This window comes from Phalacrocorax aristotelis, chromosome 14 (genome assembly GCF_949628215.1).
Source record: "Phalacrocorax aristotelis chromosome 14, bGulAri2.1, whole genome shotgun sequence".
In the NCBI taxonomy this organism is placed as follows: Eukaryota; Metazoa; Chordata; class Aves; order Suliformes; family Phalacrocoracidae; genus Phalacrocorax; species Phalacrocorax aristotelis.
In genome coordinates, this window is record NC_134289.1 from 14877500 (window position 1) to 14899998 (window position 22499).

Here is a 22499-nt window from a genome sequence, read left to right on the forward strand (position 1 = left end):
TTGAGCTAAAACATTTCATCCAAACTGATGTCCTACTCAGCGCACAGTGCAGCGTTCACTTACAAATGATACTTTTCCTATTAGATTTTTATGCGTTGGGGAGGTGTTCTCTCTAATTTAATGCCTTTGGCATCTACAGTATCACGAAACTGAATGGTTAACTTGCTTTGGGGAGAGGAAAAGACAGACAAATAATACTGTCTTTATTTTTCTAATTTTAGGATCTACTTACAGCGTGCTGTCCATAATGCCTTCTGATTCTGAAAGCAGCAGCTCTCTGAGTAGCATTGGTGAGTAAAGTATTAATCGAACAACTTAACGAGCGTGTCTTTTGGGAGCTGGGAGAACAGGTTTTTGAGGGTGCCCTTGGGAAGGGTAGAGGGATTCCGCTCATAAAATCAAAGCAGTTGAACTATAAGCTGTAACCACGCATCTTCACCAGGACGAGGTATACCCATTTTGTGTAGGGCGAGTGAAGCCTTTTCATGGCTGTGTGTAGTTGTTGCCAATAAAATCTGTTACGTTTGGCTGCATTAACTGTAATTACGCGTCAATTACTTAGTAAAATGATGTAAAAATGGCAATGTTAGGCTTGTACAAGTCTGCGCATATGAAAATATGTATAGGCAGGCATATATGTGTATGTATATATTCATGTAGATGTGAAAATTGTAGCCAGTCAAAAACATCATAGAAATTTAAAACGCTATGACCTTGGCTAATATTTTTACCTTTTGGAAGTGGCGGCGAGCTTTAAGCCTTCTTTTCCTGCATGCAATGAATTGCTTCATTTTCTCTGTTTTTAATGTAATTGGGAAAGACAAAATATTAAAAGCAAACAAACAAAAAAACCCAACACAACCAAACCAACCAAAACAAAACCCAAACCCAACAAAACTGGAGTAAAAGAAATGTGGACAGAAGAGCTTTAACAGCAAGATGATCTTGGAATATTTGTATTAGCTGTTAGTTTTCCTCCTCTTTACTTACACAAGTACTTTGATTGTACAATCTATGTAAAAGTCCCTTGCCTTGGATAGGGAATGTAGGCTCTTGCATATTTAAAGTTCCAATGTTGTGTCAGGCATCTGCAGACTTCCCTGACAGCACCAGGCAAGTCAGTTGTCTGTTTAAGGATGTGGGCAGACATCTGTTGCAGTCATTGAGTCAAACTTTTAACTCCAGCATTCAGGAACTAAATTTTTAGGGTTGGCTGAATTATTTGCTGAAAATACAGGAAGCTGTGACATGTTTGATTTTTTAAATCTTCTTAAATTTTATTTTTTAGCAAGATCACACATGTATGGTATTACCTGAAGGAAGGGTATGATTTAATTTGCTATGAATAAATTGGGGCTGGAAATAGGAAGAAGGAAGCTACTAAATTTTTAGGACAACCAGACTCCAAAAAAAAAAAAAAGAAAAAAGAAAAAAAGAGCCTTCCAAAGAAGGAAATTTTTCTAAGGTGAAATCGGTAAGTTTGTATTTTAAACGGATGAAGTGATGCCTGAGATAGAAGATTCAAGCGGTCCTTTGTAGTCCCATGTGCCTGATTTTAAAAAGGGAAGGTACACGTAAACCTTTTTTTTTTTGCAGTTTTTGTAACTTTGTGAATGCACGTACTCAGTTCTTTGTACCTGACCTTTCTCGTTTTGGAAGTAAAGGTAGGTAGATGAACAGCTAGCATTTGCCATCAGGAGAGAACTTCTGCTTTAACGGTGACCACATCCAAGCTACAGATACCTGGCCTCTATTTTGTATTTTATTAAATTCCTGTGGCATAGTACCTGACGGGGTTCCTGTTTCTGAACACTTATTTAGGATTTGGCGTGTTACTTCTGAGGCATCCATTATTCCCATATATGAGGCAGAATTAAATTATTTCTGAACTATGTTTTATTTGTGTTCTAAAGTATTGAAGTTCATCCTGAATCCTGATCTGTCTATTTTACCTAAAGGCCTGTACTCGGAAGTGTTTTATGCCTTTGGTGTCTGCATTGATCAAAGCTACTAATAATCTAAAAATTCACTGACCCACTATTAAATAAAACTTGCAATCTAGTATCCTCCATAGTTTTGATTTATTGAAATGATTGAAGTGAGTTAGGTGTTTCATATTTACTATGTGAACAGCCAGGGCAATTCTTTGAAGCTGGCATGTTTGTTTTATAGCCTGGTTATAGACCTGTAATTCGTGAGTATAGTTTTTTCTTTTCCCCCAGTCGTTTTCTCTCCCTCACATCTTGTTCTGCAAGAGATAACATTTTTTTAATGTGATCTAATATCAATAGCAAAATTTCTTTGCTTAATAACCACCATATCCTAACAGACATGTTTGCAAGTCACTTCAAAGCTGCAGTCAGATTATTTTAATACTGACTGATTTGTTGAATGACAAACCATCATAACTGAAACTGGTCGCGTGCCAGCTCCCCGAAGGCTTCATATGACTTCTTTGAATGGAATCCCAACAAATACTGAGTTGCTATAGCGTTTCAGGAATTTTACATACATCTTCCCCCGCCTCGTCCCCATCTCGCTGGAACACACTTTCACAAGGGTAGTTCTGTGCAGTGAAAATTATAAGTTTTGCCTGTGAAATGAATGCATCAGTGAAAAAAGGTAAATAGCTCATGGTTTGGAGACAATGTAAGCTTTGGAATAGGTTCAGTTCAACATTGACAGTTATATGTACGCACATATGCATGTAAAGGAATGTTTTCATTTCCCCAGTCGCATGTGCCTTCCTCATGGGGAAGAGAAGGGATCTATTTTATTATTCCTGAGTTCAGAACACTGGTTTTAGTTAATATTCAACAAATTTTTATTTCTGGTCTGCCTTGCTCCTGTTTGTCGAGCAGCTCAGAAACACATTCACGCATCTGACCTTTCAGAAGAAATGAGAAAGGTATTGGGGCCACTAATGAAGCCCAGAGAAAGAAGCAGAGAGTGAATCTTGGCATCTTCTAGTTAGGAGAGATAATACAATCTTTCATTTGTAGTCTTCGGACTCCATAATTCATAAAAGTAACTGGAGGAGGGTATGTCCATGCACTTCATCTCTTCTTCCCAACCTTAATCGCCCTGGCTATTGTTGGACGTGGTTTCTGCTGCCAGCATTTTAATTAAAGGATTTTATTCTGAAATACTTCCAAGCAAGCCCAGATGTTGTGAAATGATGTGAAATGAGATGATTCTATATGTTTTACAGCTACCCTGGGTTTCAGAGTTCATTTATGAAGCTGATGTGCATAACAATGGGCTTATTTTCCAAAAAAAGACCCTGATCTAAGAACTAAGCTTAACTAGTATGAAGATGACTGTTCTTAAAAGGTAGTTCTAAGAAATCATGGGCTCAGTCTCAGTCAAATAAATGAAACATCATGTTAGGGTTTGGAAAGGAAGAGGGAGAGATGCGAGAACATCATTTTATCACTGTATAAACCCACAGTGTGTCCCAGTCTTGGGTGTATTTGCAGTTCTGCTTCTCCCATTGAAAGAGGACAGGGCGGGAAGCATGGGGAGCAGCAGCATGGATGAACAGTTACGGAGCAGTTTCCTTATGGGGAGCAACCAGATGCGCTGGGGTTCTCTCAGTCTTCAGTAATGTCGTAGTCATAATAGAAGAGGAGAGCAAGGAGTGACACACCTTGTATAATGTGACTCAGAGGAGAGTTTAGGGCTAGCCTATCCTGAGTACGGTGTTGCAGTCCAAGTTTTTTTTTCTCTTTCCCTGCCTAGATGGGCTTGCACGGCGGGAGGGATGCAGAAAGAATGGACTTCCAGCCTCGTGTGCATGTGGTAGAACAAGCGGTTGAGTGGAAGCCAGTTTGCCCACCTGGGTAGCAGCAGGGTGGTACATCTGGAGAATAAACTCCTCTTTGTAGCTTTATCTGCTTTGACCATAGGAGTACCTGCCTTTTTTCTTTTGGATCTGTATTATGTAAATAAAAATAGAGTGACAGATCATTGCTCTTCACAGTTTTTTTTTCTTGTATATTTTCCTCACCATTCAAAATTGGTTTAGCTGACAGTATTTTCCTTTTTCCCCTATGCTTGCTTCCCTTTCTTTCCCATGTATTAATAAAGTTCATGTAAAATAGGTAGTTTTGATGGCACCAAGGGCAAATATTTACTGTTAACTTCCAAAAGAGCTACGATCTAAACAGCTTTAATTCTTGCATCCCACCATTGGGCTTCAGCCCCACCTTCTTGCCCCCCATAGGAACAAATCCCTGTGAAATTGTCATGCTCCCTCAGTTTTTCCTTTCTCTTTGCTCTTGGCTGATCATGAAGATGTTTGTGTGTAAATAGAAGGATCCTTCATCCGCCCACTCCCCGTGCCCAGCAGACTCTCTGAATGAAGCTACAATCCTGCATTTCTGACATCAGAATAATGATTTATGGAGATTCGGTGCCTGGCGTGCCAAGCACGGAACAACAGTGTCACTTAGGAATTGGATGGAAACCAGTAACAGAGCTATACGTGACAGTTGCTGGCTAGTCTCCCACTTGACTGGTCATGATAACGGAGAGGAAAAGGACAGAGAATAAAGACCCCCTTCTTAAAAAAAGGCAAAGGAAAAAGCACCAGTTTGTGTAGCGCACTCAGTCCTTTGACATTTATAATTTTGAAGATAAATGCTCACCAAGCACTGAATTGAACCTAAATGACATAGTCCTGGACAACTTGCTCTAGGTGGTCCTGCTTGAACAGCGGGGTTGGACCACATGTTCTTTCTGTATCCTAGCAGATAACTTTCTGGATCTGTAAGGAAAGATGGAAGGCTTGTGTTCTGAGAGATTATCTGTAGATGATTTATTAGCCAAATATCACCCTACTAGTACGATACTTCAGCCTGAAATAATCACATTCGTTTCCTGTGGGAAGTATAACACGGTGTTCTTAGTTTCTGTGCATCTTGTGGTTATCTACTCTACTGCCAGTTTCCATCTTTTTTATTTTTTACTTTCCTTGCTCTTTTCTTCCAAAATCAGGCTCCTTTCTTCCTTTTTACAATAGCCAGGTAAGTTCTTGTTCTGGCCCATGTTGCGTAAAATAGCCTTGGTGAATTGACTTAAAGGGTATGTTTCGAGACCTTGGATACCCTTACAGCAACCAGTAACACATTACTGGCCTGAGCAGTACGACACCATGACAGGATTATAGTTTCTGGAATCGAGCCATGTTTTATCTACCCTAGTACCATTATGAAGCTTCAGGTTTTTCCTGTAGCGTTGTAAAAATGTGATTCTTTCTCCCGCTCCTCAATGCACACTGTGTGTGTGTATGTATATATTCACACATACATACATTTTTCTTTAAAGAAATGTTGTTTAAAAGAAACCAGGAGCTCGTGTGCAGGAGTCGGGCTGTGGCTCTGAGGGTAGCCTGCCTTACCGGTTTTCACGATGAGTGTTTAACGAAAAGGTGTTGCATACTCTTCCGTTCTTTGAAAATATACTGAGATCCTAATGAGATGATTTTTGGAACAGAAGAGGCCTCCTGTCTTTCCACATGCATAATTTCCTTCTTTCCACAGCCAGATCTCCCTGCATTGTTGTGATTACAGCTTTCAGTCTTGGATCCTCTTCATTCTGCATCGCATACTATCACCTTTAACTTAGAATATTATTGTTCTAGCTGTTCAGTTCTTTGCAAATGGTATCACTTTTTTAGTCGTAAGTGCTTTTTCTGGCTCTTCACTGTTCACAGCGCTGTACTACGTTTTCCTGTGGGAAGCTACATGCCAGCCTGTAACAAACACTGCCACTGGCACTACAATTTTATAACTTTTTCTTGCAGCCATCAGGTGGTCTAGATCTGACACCACCAAGCTTTGCCGACTTTGACTTCAGCTGACAGTATTTCTTGCTTAACACTTTGTTAGCTTATCAGCATGACAGGCTGCTTACAGATAGTTTTTCACCAATTGCAATTCAGATTACTTAATCTGAGGGCCTTAATTCTTACTCCAAAACAAACACTACCCCCTCCTGTCAGATGATATTTCCTTCCCAATAATGCGTAGTCATTCATTCCCCATTTTCGAGTTGGCTGTTTGGACAACTGTCCTTTTATGTTGGTGTGATTTCAGTTTATTGCTTCACACTTTCTACAGCTGTTTATAACAAAGTACTTGTTTTCACTCTTCACAGGACATGTTCAGTTGCAGGTGTGGTTTGTGATACTCTTTCAGTCAAAGATGAAAGACTCATTCTTTGTCTGAAAAAGTGGTTTATTTATATATTCCCCCCCCAGCCTATACAAATCTCTCATTGTATTTCTTGTTTGTTGTGTTTTTTTTTTTTACCACCACAAACACAACGTTTATATCTGGTAAAGATGCCTCAGCAGTTAACACACGCTGGCAAAGGAACAAGTGACAATATTACACCTGCTGAACAGCCACAAATGAATGTGGAAGGGGGCCGGGACCACAGCCAATATACCATATAGGATCCTCGGCTGTAACTGCCTTTGACGTTCTGCCTCCTCGCCAGTCTCTCTATTCAGAAGTCATTTTCCTGTAAAATTTGGCCTCGATTTAATTAAATGTCTTTCTGTAGATTTATTTACTATGTGATTTTGTTGTCCTTTGATCTGAAGAGTACTTGTTCAGTTTACTGGAAACAAGACTTTTAACTTAGGAACTAAACACTCTCTTCCACAAACTGAAAGTAACTTCACTCTCCTGTTTCACTCTGTTCATGAATCGTGTAGATGTCTCTAGGATTAATCCTTAATCTCTTTAACAAACACACCAAAAATTAGGTAATAGCCATCTTCTCTTAAGTAATAAGCGCTTTGACGGGTGTTACTGGCTTATCACTGACTTCTGTGGCATCCATTTCCCGGCAGCTATGGGTTGACATCTAGTCATGCATGGTGTTCTCTCAAGTTCTGTCACTTCAGAGGCACCCAAGAACTACCCGATGGGTGTGATGTCCTGTTTCAAAGGAAAAACCAACAGTAACGACAACAAAGTTAACTTTGCTGATGTACGCTGGTGCGGTCTTGGAGAAGGGCTGGGGTTTTTTTGCTTTTGTTTGGGTTTTTTTGGTTGGGGGCTTTATTTTTTTTTTAACATTTCCTGTAACAAATCAGTCTGAGTTAATTCTTGGTCTCTTAAGGGTTCTGCATAGATAGGGCTTGGGAACCACTAATGAATAGCCCACCACTTTATGGTATTTTGTTTGCTGTGTTATCATCTTGACATTTGGCAGCTCCCTGGAGGAACTGCTGAAGATTTGGTTGGTCTGTTACGATTTGAATGGAAATAGAGCATGCGTGAATACCCATCTCCTGTGTTCCTGGCAGCACATCGGGAACACAGCGTCTTTTGCTACTCCCTGAGGCCATTCAGGAAACCCTTTTGGTGTCAGCCATTTCCTTTTGGGGCTATAAAACAGTATGATGAGACGATGCTCACAACTCCTCCGCAGGTGAAGATGTGAAGGAACGAGCGCTGGTGGATTTTCACCCCCTTGGTCGGTGTGCAGCGGTTGACCCTGGCCGCTGTCCCCCTCGGGCTGAGACTGGACACTCTTGCCTAGGTTATGCTTTAAGTGTGCGGTTTTAAGCCTGGCAGAAGTAGGGCTTGAGCTTTCCCACCAGGGAGCTCCTGAATATTCAAACCCAGAAGCTTCAGCAGTGTCTTCCTTGGTCATGATTACACGTTTTACTCTCTCTTGTGATTTAGCTCAGCAAAGTTCTGCAAGGGCTTTTTGAATTGACATATCTGTCCTTTTTTCTCCCCTTCTTGCTGTTTTTGAGTATTAGGTTGTAGCTTTTCTTTCATACTGATCTTTCTAGAACCACTGTTCAGTTCTTTCAAAAGTCTTCAACTTACTGAAGTTGAAAGTTTGTTTTACGTGCTGGTGGGTTTGTTTAGCTTGTTATATTCTGCATTAAAACAAATACTGAAGTGCCACCCGTTCTTTTGTCCTTCCGTGTTACATGATCTTCACTGCTTTCATAACCTATTAGGTTTTCTGTCGGTCAGATGAAACTGTTTCCCGAGTTCATTATTTTAGCTTTCAGTTTCCTTTCCTCAATGTCCTGCTGCTTGTTTTTACTCATGTTTTATTTCACCTACATGCAATTCTGTTCAGTGCTCTCTGCTATATTAAGACCACTTCAAAAGATGTACCTGAAGAAATGTATCTAAATGATAACTTCTGGTATGTAATCCTGTTCTAGTCCTCATAAATTATTGAAAGAAAGTAAATATTTTAGCATGCGTTTTCCTATAGCAGGCATAGCCTTTACTTCCTACCCCTTCCGGAGCTTGGAGAGAAACCCTGTTGAATGTGCCTTGCAATACAAGTTGCAAGTTGTCTTTAACATTTTCTGTCATGATTTATTAGGCCATAAAGAAACAATATTCTGAACATCCCTGTTGATTTTATATTTTTTCATGAACGAAAGCAATGAAAAGGCTTGACTGCGCAACGAGTAGTCTCCTGTTTGTTTGCAAGCAAGAATTGGCACAAATTTATGAGTTTAAAAAATAATCATAAAATTCAGGCATTCCGTTAGCTTGTGAAAGACCGCCTTTTGAGTTAGTCGAACCTGTCATACAAATGTATTTCTCAGAGAGCAATGAGTTTATTATAATTCAAAACATGTTAATGGTATTTCTTGAAAGTAGCTGTTTATGCATTGGTACCCATTTTCCCACCTCAACGTTATATTGATTTGGCATTATGGTACATCTTGGTCAGTTTAACAAAGTCTTGCTTTAGATTAAGTCAGTGCATACTTGGGACTTAACGCACGTACGGCATTACGGGCGAGACGCGTTTTGCCCACGCGACGCGCGCCCGCTGGCAGGCTGTTGCAGGTGTCAGTGGAGCGCCGCGTACCTGGAGGCTGCCGGGGAGGTGACTTCGATATCGTTGGGTTCTCTAAGCGCAGCTCACGTGAAAAATGAGTCGTGAGGCTCAGTAAAGCAGATGAGTGGGTTGCGCTTGGCAGGACGTGCAGTAAATACATTTTCACAAGTCCAGGTTGTCTGAGAAAGCCGGTGAGTTACTGAACGGTGGCATAATTTGGGTAATGGAGAATTAGCCTTTAAGCTTGTGCCTTTTAAGACCAGTTTGACTGGTTAAAGTGCAGAAAGGAAGTACTGTTGTGCAGAGTATGCAGTCAGGTGGAAAAAGAATACAAAGCTGAAAGCACAGGTCACTTTCTTTCCACTGCATCAGGATGTCAGATGCAATAAAAGGCTTTTAGTATTCAGCTCTAAAAGCCCCTTTAAAGGAAATGAAGAGTATTGAATTTTTCTGATGAAAGAGGAGTTTATTGAAGTTTTTAGGTTTTTGGGGTTTTTTTTGGTTGGTTTATTTTGAGGTTGGTTTTTTAAATTATATTTTGGAACATCCGCAAACCTGATTTAACATTTATGAGACCCTTTGTACAACTCTTGAAAACGTAAAGTTGTTAGTAAATCCAGCGCAGATAAACTTTTTGGACGTCTTCTAAGGATAAGAGGGGGAATATCTGGATCGTATTGATCTGTGTTTTTACAGCACTTAAAAGGTGTACATCTCTTGGCTGGTTTTATGCGTTGACAACAACATCATTGCATTTGAGATGAAAGTATTTGTTGATGTACTTGTAAAAAGAGACAAGTTAATGAAAAATAACCTTTTCTGGTGCTAAGACGAATGGCTTCTCATTAGTCAAGAAAGCTTCTTTCCTAAGGCTAATTAGCCTGTCTTTATTTAAAGCAGTGTTGTCTTGCTTGGCACAGTTTTGGACTGTGTGCACAAATGTTCTCCTCGCCTGAAGAAAATTGTTATTGGGATGTTGTCAAAGCTGGGGGGAAGGAGGAGGAGGAGGAGCAGAGGTGGAACTCTTACCTCCTTGAACCTCAAGCGAGAGGATGTGCAGGTTGCCACCGAATGTACCCAAGACCATGCAGTCAGTGCTTGAATTAGGTTTTGTCTGCCTTTACCTTTTCATTTGTCTATGAAATTCCCGGCTCATTAATGTGTCCAAACTATTCCAAATGAATACTTATTCTGACTTTTTTTATCTGCCCATTTGGTTTGTTTCTCTATTTATTCCCTATATCATGAGACTAGAAGAGTTCATTTGTATTATTACTAGTTTCTGTATAACTTTGCCTTAAAAGTTATGTAGAATGGTTCTTTTAGAAAAAGAAAGGATAACTGTGTGTTAAAAGTGTGAGATCCTTAGTCCATATGGATGAAGGGACTCCATCTGGACAGAGGAGTGAAATAGTGCCGTCGAAGGAAGCCCAAAAGCAGCTTCCCTTGAGAATTCTTTTGAGCAGTGTGAGTTTGTGTCTTTCTGCGGGGTGCAGGCTGTTCCTGCAGTTTTTTATTTCTTCAGTTTGCTATTAGTGCATTTACATACATTATTATGTGATAGATTAAAAGAACAGCCTGTGCTCATAAATTCTCATTATAGAATTACAGTAACAGCTGAAAGGAATAAGAACAAGTATCCTATTATTCTCGATGCTGTATGTATGATAGCCCTGACCCTGCAGTTATTTTGCTGTGGGAACTTTAAAGTACAGGTAGTTCTGCTTAAAAGTTGGAGGGAGTTTTTCCATTCTGCAGTACATTCCTGAACTGGGTTTAGAGATTAAAGAGCCAATCCTTGCAACTCAGTAGCATTTGATCAGATGAAATTACTTGGTTTAAAATTCGTCCTTTGAAAAGACAGTGCTTAGAGAGCATTATTCTACTATTGTATCTTTTGTTTGTTAATTAGAAAAAAAGACATAACAAAGGTACATCCTAACAAGTTAGTACAAATGTCAGCACCGTGTTTCAAGGGTATAATTATGCAGACTATTTATCAAATTTCTCTTTTGGGTCGAAAATAGTAATCTCCTGTATCTGTTTAGACCTTTAACTTTCACATCTGTGATATATATCTTTGAGTTTGCTCTCATGTGTCTGGGATTAAAGTAGGCAGAACTAAAATTCCAGTTGAAATAGTTGTCAGCATATTGCAAAATATAATATACCACACACTCATCTCTCAGGTGGAAGAAGACCTCTTTGTACTGGTATAGCTGTCTGAGAAGACAGTAGGCATCATCGTTCATCTTTGATACTAAGAAAGCTGAGAATTAAAAGATCCCAGGAAACTCTTTAATGTATGACTGCCCCTTAGAGGAAATTTGATGTGTAGTCCAGTTGCAGTGATTGCGATGTGCTCATTTTAGCCACTGTTTTTAAAAATGAAGCTCATTTCTCATGATTTGTTGGCAGGTCCAATCTTTAACTTCACGTACTGGGCTGATAAACTGTGACGCTGAAAGCATAGAATTGTGTTAAAAATAAATGTTGGCAGTAGCCTATAGCAGAGTAGCGTGCCTGTGCTGCGAGATACAGGAAGGGGAAAAGAGCCCCTGTGCTGTAAGTTTCTCTGCTGTCACCGGGGTGAGTTGACGCGGGTGGAATTTACTTAAAAAAAAAAAAAAAAAAAAAAAAAAAAGGCAGCGAGAACATGGTTCTTCATTGGAAATAATTTTGTACCTACGACTTCTGTCGCAATGGTACTTTCTGAGGTGTTTGCAATTGTGGCTGCAAACTTGCCTTGCCTTTTAGGCAGCTTGCAAGTTCATGAATTAGCGAGGAACCTACTCCTGCAAACTAACTTGCAGCACAGATAGGGCCTTTCTGCTAGCGTGGCGTCTGACTGAGCTGGACTTGTTCCTGTGTCACCTCACTGATGAAAACTTCCATGACTTGTTTCATTTATGAACAGGATTCTGCAACCAAAAATAAAGGATTTTTTAAAATGAGTGTTAATTCCTTTAGTGAAGTTGTATTCTTCTTTTGAGGAGATCTCTGAGTGCCAATTATCTATCTCTTGGTCAGGTACGACTGGGAAAGCATCATCTCCGCCACCTGTAATAGACACGAGACAGATGAGTGAGAAGCTGGAGACGATATTGTATCAGCTCCGTCAGGTAACTCGGGAGAGGGATGAGCTGCGCAAGCGACTTGCACTTTCATCTCCTGGCTCAACTTTTGATGACTGCAGGTAAAAATGAAGGAAACGTGTCATTTTAATTGAGTCCTCAGTAGTGTTTTTCAGGTAACTGAACTCCTGCTTGCCTGTAAAGCAGCAAGGATATTGCAGTGTATACATGTTGCTTGTAACCTACCTGCATCCTGGTGATGCGTGTGTACGTAGGTTAGCACGTCCAGGTTTCAGAACTGCCTGTGGAATGCCTATTCCTGCATTCTCCAACAATTTTCCTGTGGGAATGAGGGGAGTAGGGCTCATCTCTATGTTGAGGGAAGAAAGCAAACAAGTTGTTTGGGCTTCCTGGATTATGTTGAGGGCAGAGAAAGAGGGCCATGTCTGAAGCATTTGTTGTTTTGAAAGCAAGAGAGAAGAAAGGGAGATAGCTCTGAATAGTTGGCTGGAGGACAGAAACTAGGAGAGGAACAAAATGTCAGCTATTCCTGTGCTTCTGCAAGGAGAGAGGGGTTTGGAGTTTGCTGAGGGGAGTGACTGTTTTTTAGGAGATATTCTTTCTGGCATACATATATTAAGGGACTGTGTAGCATTAAGACATTGAGAGTGAGGAACTCTCTTCCACTGAGAAGTTGAGTCCTGCCAAATGAAAATAACATGTGTTCAAAGTCAGTTAATGGCCAGCAGCCTTGTGCAGCTCATTCTGATTTGAGTGTTGATAAATTATGAGGAAGACAGTACTCGGGGAGTGTATGAGTTAATTGTAGACAAGGAATGTATCGGGTAGCAAACAGAACCGGTTTGTTTTAGAGGGTAAAAGATCTGCTAAAGTCTATAAATGTGACTTTGGGCACACTGAGCAGGTACTTTTTGCCTGCATTAAGCACATGAGACATATTTTTTGAACCTTGGAAAATAGTCTGTCACTGAATCCGAAATAAGAGCAAAGAAAAGATTTTCTGGGAGGTGTTGCCATGATGCATAGCTTCTCTGCTCTTTAATGTTTTAATTATTGTTGTTTGTATCTGTTACTTCATCAGCTCTATCTGTACATGGTCTGGTGGTTAATTAAACTTTTTGTCCTTAAGAGATAAGGTCAAGATTTGAACCAGTGAAATGGAATTGAGAGAATCTGGGTGGTTTATTCACTCCTTAGCTACCCATCTAAATGCCCCCTTCCTCCCCCTGTGAGTATTGAGGGCTACTTTGAGCATTGTGTTCTACCTGAGGTCTCCAAGTGTTGTGGGGAGAGGAGAGGAAAAGGTTGTCAGATGTCAACATCTTTTGCATAGCTTCCAGTTACTTATTTCTACAGAGGGATTTCTTATTTGAAGTCACTAGAGCTCAGGCATGGAGGATTTTACAGCTTACAATAATGTTCTCTATAATCCAGGATGCTATTAATAAAGTTCTAAAGAGCTGTCCTCCAGACTGCCCTAGATTTTGCCCTTTAATTGTCAAATCAATCTTCTGCTGCCGGTGTAGGATTTGTTATGGAAAATATAGAAGTTTGCAGCTTAAAGAACAACTCATCAAAACAGGCATTGCATTTGGGTAGTGCTTGGACAGTATATGTTAGATGGAGGATGCTGCCTTCCAAACAATTAAATATTTGAAGAGTGGGAAATGAATGAAGATTAGTAGTTGATTTCTTTAACCAGTATAAAAGCAACTACTCCTGCCATCCACATACACGTCTATGGTCTTTGAAAGCTTGCTGGCATGTTTTTTTTTTCACTTTGTTTTGCATTCTTTCCTCATACAAAACTCATCTTTAGCCTTCCAGGAGTCAAAGTGCAGACACCGCAAACTGGTAGGCTGAAATGTGAAAGCTGAAAGGTGGTTATTTAGATGGTGACTTTCACGACCCAAAAAGGGCTTCTGCTTTCCTGGCTGGGTATGCTGCTCTAACCATGGCTGTGCCAAACACAGGTGGTGTAGAGGCAAATCCTGACACGTCACGACAGCGTGCTTCATAACAGTTGCAGCTCGCAACGCATTTGCAGGCTGGGCTGCGCTGGCTGCGCGCGCTGGCGGTTGCAAAACCCAGAGCTGTTTTCCAAAGCAAGTGTTGACTAAGTCTAGAGCAGTAGAAGAGCAGCCGCAGAAGTGGATTGTGATGTGCTGAATCAGATGAACATGTGTCATCCTGCTGGAGAGGAGTTGGATTGCTCACGCTGGGCTCGTGTCACTTGACAGTGACTGTACGCGTGCACGTGTTGTGGTGATTAAGGAAAGATTTCACCAAATGATTTAGTGCGCTCAAGGTGCGTTTTAGACTTAAACGTGCTGTCCTTACTACTTAGGCAGTAGTAAAAGAGAATTGCAATACAGATAAACCCCCTGAAAACTGCCTTTGAGAAGAGGCTGCTTTATGTGTAGTCTGTAATTGGTGGCAGTGGAATTGCAGTAGTAAATGAAAACATTTTCAAGTTGTTGGGTTGGCGTTGCCCACAACGTTGGATCTGCCGTTGGCATTAGCTTTCACGTCGGCAACAGATACACATAAATGCCAGATACACGTAAATGTCAGTCTCACTGTGGCCTTGATTTCTGCTCAGGCTAATTCCACCGGCATACAAAGGATTGTTGGTGGTGTTATATGAATATCAGAAGAACAGTGGGACCTTTGACACCAGCATTTCAAATTTTGTTAACGTTTTGAACCAATGCTTCCAAAACAGTAACTGACACCCCTCCTTTATTGAAGTCATAGTTTTCTGTGTTTTGTGAGGCATTTTAGCACGAAATGTGTGCTATCCAGGTGTTTATTTCACGTGGATGAGCTAGAATGCAGGATGTTGTTCCTTCCTCACTGTGTAGATAGGCTAATTTCTGTAGTTATCTACTACATCTGTAAATCTGTATGTTTACAGGATTAGTTTTATTTATCTATTTCTTTTTAGAATAACGCTAGTTTACTTCAGCAATATATGAAATACAGGTGATGGATGTTAGACTTGTAGAACAAGTTCTCAGTGTAGCTTTGAGACTGACCTAACAGTTAAGCTTTCGTAAAAATTCATACACTCAAATATTTTACAGAAATATGAATTTATTATTACAAGCTTAATATGAACATGTGTTAACGGGTCTCAGTAAGCTTCACGCTTCAACTGAGAGTTAAACTGTGTTTCAGTTAATGTTGTAATTTTAATGACTGCGGTGGACAGATGGTGTCGACTTTCAATAATTTCACCCTAAAGTCTAATTTCAATCAATACTTGAGATTTTAGTAATTCTGTCAAGGGTGTGAATGTTTCAGATTGAGTTTTATTTATGATAACTAGCATTGTGTTTTAAAATAACAACACTGCAGTAGTTCCACCAATAGCCTGTAACACTGTACAAGTAACACACTACTACTTTTCACACCCCTAAACAGGGAATTTAAAAAAATTCCTAGAAGACATCCTTGTAGATGTGACTTGACTTGAATATTTGGTTACTTTATATGAATTTTTAATCGTTGCTAAAGTCTTCCAGTCAAGGAAAGGTGTTTTGGTTTCCCCAGGAGCACTTCTCTGGAGAAAGGAGAAAAAGAGGGACTGCAGTTGAGGGCCTTACTCCTCAGCATCTCCAGCGCAACTGGGTTGTCTAAAAGCACCTTCATGTCATACCCACGCACCCCCTAATAGTCCGTGAATCAGATGTGGCTGGCATGGGGGTGTTTTAACAGCTCTTACCAGTGCAGCGATGTGAAACCATTTTCATTTCGATTCAGTTGCCAGCTGCGTTTCAGTTCCAGACTCCGTGTTGCAAAGAGAATTCTGATTGCTTCTCAGGCCGCGCTTACAGCGAAGCCGCTTGGGAGAGGGCGAGGTGGGAGGGAGAAGGGGTGTTCTGTGCAGCGACGGAGCAAATCTGATACGGGAATAAACAGAGTCAAATTAGAAAGCTTTGTTTTCTTTTTGGTTTGGGGTTTTTTTTTTTCATTGTCTGTGGAGTTGCAGGAGACTCAGGAGATGACGCAGGGAACGCTGTCAGAAGCTTCATTCTGAAACTGGAAAATTCAATGGGGCAAAAATATTGTGACTGTGTAGAGGAGGGACAGTTCAATTTAGAGTCTCTTTTAGAAGCTTTGTGCTTCAAAACAAGCAGGCATAATCCTGCTAATTTAGTTTCTAGCACGAGTTACGATTTTTCTAATAAATAAAGGTGTCATGTGCAATGACCACACATTTTAGACATAATCTGTGTTGGTCAATTGCTTGACAAGGTAGATTATTTTAGAAAATTTCTCCTCTCCCAATCATCCAGATATTTTTTAAAAATCTAAGTCAAACATTTTCTTCTACCTGACTTTGGCTTTCACTTCTTTCAGCTCACTGAAAATTGCTTACTGGAGATTTTATTATTAGTTTCTCCAATACAATATATCGAACAACATTTGGGTTACCTTATGGAAACGTGAGGTAGATCTGACATGTTTTCTCATTCATTTGTAGTAGTTTAAAAGAACATGGTAATACTCAGCCATGTAATTCAGCAGAATGACTTGGTCAAATTAGTTAAATTCAATGCTCGATTAGTCAAACGGGTCGAATCCTGCCCGCACAGGTGGATGTGTGTGTTGTGCCACTGAAATTCCTTCTCTCAACCCTGGTGCTGATTTTCCTAGGGGGCCCTAGACCAGCTCCTCCAGCCACTGCCTGGGTGAGAAGTTGTTCCTAGCACAGGTCTCTGTGCGGCCCCCACTTGACCGTGGCAGCCTCTTTTCAGCCCCGCTTTCTTTGAGAGTTTTGACATGGAAAGCCGAGTGTTCCGTGATTGACTTGTTCTTGCATCAAGTGACGGTTCTGGTCTGTGATGTGGCTGCTCAGAAGAGAGATACATCCACGCTCCAGATTATTTTTGGCTGCGTTAGTGTTAGACAGAATTGTCTCATTATTAGATGTTATGTCTCAGTATAAAACTAATACAGGTGAAAGTCAGTAAATTTTTATTTGTGGTTGCATCTTAATGTGAACTGGTCAGTGTTTAAAGTAAAGCATAATATAACCTAAGTATCAACAGTTGTGTGATATTATTTATTTATTGGATAGTAATTTCCCAGACTTCATCTCTCTCATAGCTGATGTTCCACTTCGTATTCCTTTTCCATGCTAGGCCTAGTCCAAAACCAAATCATGATTATGAAAGACTGAAGATTCAGTGCATGAAGGCCATGTCAGACCTACAGTCACTGCAGAATCAACACACCAAGACACTGAAAAGGTGTGAAGAAGCAGCAAAAGAGGCAGACTTTTATCAGTAAGTATTAGTAAAGCTACATGAGGTAAGAGTTTTCCAGCCTGTGGTAGATCATAAAGTATTAGAACATGGTAATCAAATAATTCTTTAAATTCTGTTTTTCCACTTTAATAGCAAGATTAACGTTTGCATGCATCAGATAAAACATTGCTGGCCTATTTGAAATGATGAAGTTTGTATATGCTTGTTTTATTCTGAAGAATTTGGAAAAAGAAATCTCTGTCTTGATGGGACACTGACAAGGAAAGCCCAGTTCCTGACTCGCAGTTACAATCCGATAGCCTTACCGTCAGGCTGGAAGGCAGAGTATTGTTTGAGAGAATGTAATTTGTTGGTGTTTTTTTAATAGGCTGTGATAGCTCTTACACTGACCTGTGGAAGTTTAGACCAATTGCAAGCGTTTAGGAAAATACGATAAAATAGGGAGAAATTGGTGGTATTTCTGTTGAAAAAACAGTCATTGATGCAAGTAGGAACATGTTGTCTTCACCTGAAGACAGCTCAGAAACAGAAATGCAGATAAATTTTCAGTTTGAGGTTTATTTCACTTAAATCTACACTATAAAATATGACAAGTGTTTAATGACAACATGTGTTTTCATTGGGGGCTGCTGGTTCTCACCGAGCACTTTCACTCACAGCTCTTCAAGCCTTTAAAGATGGGCATCGTTTCCTTACGTCCTTCTTCCAAAATCTGAAAACAGTATTAAAGATTGTCACCAGGTACAGATGTAGCAAGTTGCGTGGCTTCTTTACAAAGAGCTTTATTCCTAGGTGCATTTGAACATTTCCAAGTACTTTAATTTGCTAGGGAATTCTGTGCAAAGCGTTAGTGTTCCGTACAGTAAATGGAATTTTTTTTCAGGGCTGAATCATCTATGTCTGTTCATCGCTGACCTGAAGCACTTGTATTCTTTATCCTAAAAAAAAAAAAAAAAAAGGAGGGTGTTTTGCTTACCTTATTTAGGAGTTCTGTAGTTCCTGAAACCGTACTGTGGTACACTCTGTTTGTGTCAGGATTTTCATGTTAGTGTAAAAGGATTTACCCTCTCATATGAGGAGAAAAATCTGAGTTTTAAAAACTAGAGTGATTGACTGAAATATTCAAGTATACCAAGACTTTAGCCATATTCCTCAGAGACCAACAGTTTAGGCTTCTGCAAAATGATGCATATATTACGAGTACAAGCCTTCACATTTGCACTTGCTACGGACTAAGATTATCTGGTCAGAAGGAAGTGTAGCATGTTTTAACTAATTCAGAGGTAATTCTTTTTATTACAAGAACTTACTTGGATTTGACTAATTCAGTTCCCTACTTTTAAAACCTTAGGGAGGCTGAAACTCACTGTTGGAGTTAGAATTTAGGTGCCCAAAACATGACAGCACATGTTGAAATCTGTGCATGCAATTCCTGTTAACCCTGTGAGTAATTCTCAGGGGGAAAAAAGGAATTGAGTAGAACACGCTATTCAGATGTTTTCTCCTGCAGCAATTCTTAGAACGCCATGCTTTTTTTAAAAAAAATAATTCACCCCTCCAAAGAATTTATAATTTCCAGCAAAATCTGAACACTAGATAACACATTAGTAACCTACGTGTAAAGATCATGCGTATTTAATTGTGTGAATAAAATTTGCCAAAGGCTTTTTTTTGTTTTCAGGAGGTTGTCCTAATTTTAATGAAGACTTTCGTTGTTTTTAAATGCTTTGGGTCATTCTCTGCAGGAAATGTTGGTATTTCACTTCATAAGGAAGGAATACAAAGTATTGTAAAATGTAAATTGATTCTGTTCATTGCTGTGTGTTATATGTGGGGTTTTTTTGATGAATATGGACTTGAAACACTTCACCAGCAGGTGTGAGAGTTCAGCTTGAATCATTCCAGTGCAAAAGCAAAAATACTTGTCGGTTGCCAAATGTCACTCTTCATTTGAGCTGTGGTAGTAAAATATATTCAGTTGAGTGTTTTGCTCTTTTTTGGCAGTGGTCTGGTCTAATTTTGGACTGCTACCTTGAATTGTAATCTGAATGTTCGCCTCATCATGCGGCTCTCAGTTGTGTAATTTTTGAGTGAGAGCATATTTCCTTCGATAAGTACGGCTTGCACAATGAAGTTTGGGGTGACTTCGGTAGCTTTTAACCTGCTTAAATGTAGTTGAAACATACAGTGTGTTTTTGTAGGTTGTGGGGTTTTTGTTTGTTTGGCCTTTTTTGTTTGTTTTTAAAACCATTGCATACAATGAGATTTTTGTAGTTTTCATCTGTATTTTGGTTAGCTGCTGCTTGGCTGAGGGGCCCAAGAGAAAGCAGAGGTGATTAGTGGGATAATTCCTGTTATCTCCAGGATCATTTTATGCTCGCACCGTTTGTGTTTGTCTATCTGCTTGCTTTTAAAATGGCTATGAAATGCCATTGATGAGTGGCATAACTCCATCATCTCTTCTGATGCTGTTTAAGAGCGTGTGTACTTTCATGTTTTTTCATATTTATGTCCCTGTTTGTTCCTGAATTTTTTTTTTTCCTTCCTGGTGCTTGGAATACTCAAATATGCAGAACTGAGTGAGTTTCTCAGTAGGAAAATCAAGCTTGAAATGAATTAGTCCAGGACTTTGTCCTGGCAAGTTGGCCTCTAAGAGCATTTTTTGTGTGCCACGACAGCACGTTGCACAGTCGGCTGCTGAGTGACCAGTCGCAGCTGAAGGAGGACATGGATACCTTGAAGAGGAAAAACACGCAGTTGGTGCGAGAACATAATCACCTCCAGCAGTCTTGTGAGGAAATGAAGAGACTTCACGATGAGGATCAGAAGGAGATAACAGACCTGCGCAGCCAGCAGCAGCAGGTAAGCTACAGCTTGTCGTTTAAGTGCTAGAAGAGATCTTGAACTGCACCTTTGATAAATAAGGCAATAAAACCGAATGTGCAGCGTTGCTGCCTTTTGTGCCTTATCCGTTCTAAAACATCCACCTTACATTTTACAGAGCTAGGGGAGAAAACGAGATTGTGGACACTGATTGATTTTCTATGTTTAGCTGGAAAAAAGAATGAGGGGTATAGAGTATTAGGTGGTATTAAGAAATTGCAATGCAGAGATGAAACAAATGTACGTGAGAAAGATTGTATATGCATGATAGTTTTTTTTTTAAGTGGGTGGAGAGACCTTAAAATCCTTGCTTGAAGTTGCAAAGTGATTAGAGAGATGACTGATTGTCCTAGGGTATTTGATGGGACAGGGCTAGCTTTAAACGTGCATGCTATGTTTGTTCTTTGGAAAGTATCACAATAAAAAAAAAAAAAAGAGTTATACATATGTGGGTTTTTTAAAAAAATAATAATTCTAGTGACAATAGTTTGGGGAATGAAGGAGGTAAGTTCGATTATTTAGGTTTGCAGATGCTATTCAGTTACAACAAAGCTACAGATGGATTAATGTTTTTGAACTTAAAAGACAAGCTTTTCAGGAAGAGGTGGACATTTCAGAGCTGTACGTAACAGGCTGTCTCTAGGACAGCGTTGTTCACATGCTCTGAACAAAGAGAAGTAAGAGTAATAGAAGGAGCAAGTGGTCACATCAGGTCCAGGGTTCACCTATGGAAAAGTCTCATCATTTAGTTAGGATAGTTCCAGTAACGTGTGGAATGGTTAAACAGAATATCTGGGTTAACTGTGCGTAGGCTGATTCACAGGGCGAACCTGCAAGTCAAACATTAGGCTTGAGAAGCAAAACCTATGCAAACAAAAATAATGATTTGCTAGGGTAGGGAGGGCAAAGGTCAGAGCAAGCTGGACGTGCTGAACGGCACTTTAGGAGGTGCGTGAGGGTCAGCGCAAAGAGGAGTGAAGGTCTGTGTTTCCTTGTGATCCCTTTCTCTAACGTGATCTTGAGAGTTCTGCTGGGAAATGGTTCGGCGGCGTGGTTCAGAAGACGGCTGATGTTCTGTCTAGCGGAAGAGGTTGGCTGCGCAAACCTGGGCGAACGGCTTAACTGTTCTGTGCCGCGGTTTCCCAGTCTGCAAGGCAGGGACATAAAACCTCCAGGAGAAGGCTGTTGTATTTTGAGGTTCTGTCCTGAAGTTTTAAATCATCTGGCAGCACAGGAGGCGGCTCAAGTGTCATTGTCAGTATTTCTTTGCAGAAATTCAGTCTCACGTTAACATCGCGATTAAACCTTTAAAGAAAACAATGTATGTGGCTCTCAGTGAGAAAGTTGTGTAACTCCGCCTCTCAGCATGTCCGAGTGCATCATGGTGTCCCGAAGGGACACCCCGAGTCTTGTCTTGGCCGTGTCATCTCTCATTTGAATTAGTCGAACGCTATTATTTATGTTGATCCATCTGACGTGTTTTGTCGTCAGGCCGTAGGAAAACACATCATCTCGGTGGACTCGGAGAGCAAAAAATTGTGATGGGGTTACTCTTCGTGTGGGATTGTCGTGGATTTGCTGTGTGGCAGCTGAGCAGCTGAAGCTTCTGCTGCTCGTGTATGAAGTTTCTTGTTGCCACGGCTGTCTTCCTCGGTCCAGCTGGGACTATTTACTGTTTCTCAGACTGGGATTTTGAATGGGAGACTTTCCGTATTGCACGGCTTCCTGTTTATGGCATTTCTGCCTTCCTCCATTAAATCTCTGTGAGCAAGTTTGTGCTGAATTCCTTCCCATTTCTAGTATATTCGTCTTCCTTCAGTTATTTAGTGTGTTTTCAGCAAAAAGACATTCCATATATGCTTTAGACAGTGAGAAGTGGTTTGTTTCTGTTTGGCTTCTCAAATACTTCATTCACAAGCCTGTTCTCAGAAAGCTTTGGGACGTAGTCTTCAGGAGAATGGCGCTCTTGAGCGGGTTTAAACCGCCGTGTGTTTACACTTCACCTGTGCCTACAGTTTATCACGTTTAGCATATCTGCAGAGGTTCACTGGAGCGTGCTAGCAAATCATGGGTCCAGCCGTGGGGGCTGTGCTACTGAGTCCACGGGGGACAGGGAGGTGTGTGGAAAGAGCCGTGCCAGCGAGACTCGCCAAAGGGCAGCCTGGTTCCAGGACTGCTTTATGAATTAAGTCAGTGCAGTGAGCAGTAACTCACTGCTTCTGTGTGTCTCGGTTAGTTCAAGGGGGCCAGTGCCAGGCTGAAGGACTTGGTCTCTTACCTTGCCTGTGCAGAGCAGTGGTTTCCTGACAGCGACACTCGTTGGCCGCTGCCTGGGGGCAGTGACTATCCGGGAAAGAGCCGGCAGTTTCTTTCGGTCCCCTTCCCTTGTGGTCTGCCCACGTCCAGG

The 22499-nt window shown here is 40.6% G+C and overlaps 1 protein-coding gene across 2 annotated transcripts in view; it reads left to right on the forward strand.

Annotated features, from left to right (window-relative positions):
* The window catches only part of DLG5 (discs large MAGUK scaffold protein 5), a 111055-nt gene that overhangs the window by 41449 nt on the left and 47107 nt on the right, over positions 1 to 22499 (forward strand). For both annotated transcript variants that reach the window (XM_075109775.1, XM_075109774.1), the window contains exons 2-5: positions 222 to 290; positions 11869 to 12034; positions 17084 to 17227; positions 19888 to 20071. In XM_075109775.1, coding sequence (XP_074965876.1) covers positions 222 to 290; positions 11869 to 12034; positions 17084 to 17227; positions 19888 to 20071 — 563 coding nt within the window. The remainder of the gene's footprint in view (positions 1 to 221; positions 291 to 11868; positions 12035 to 17083; positions 17228 to 19887; positions 20072 to 22499) is intronic.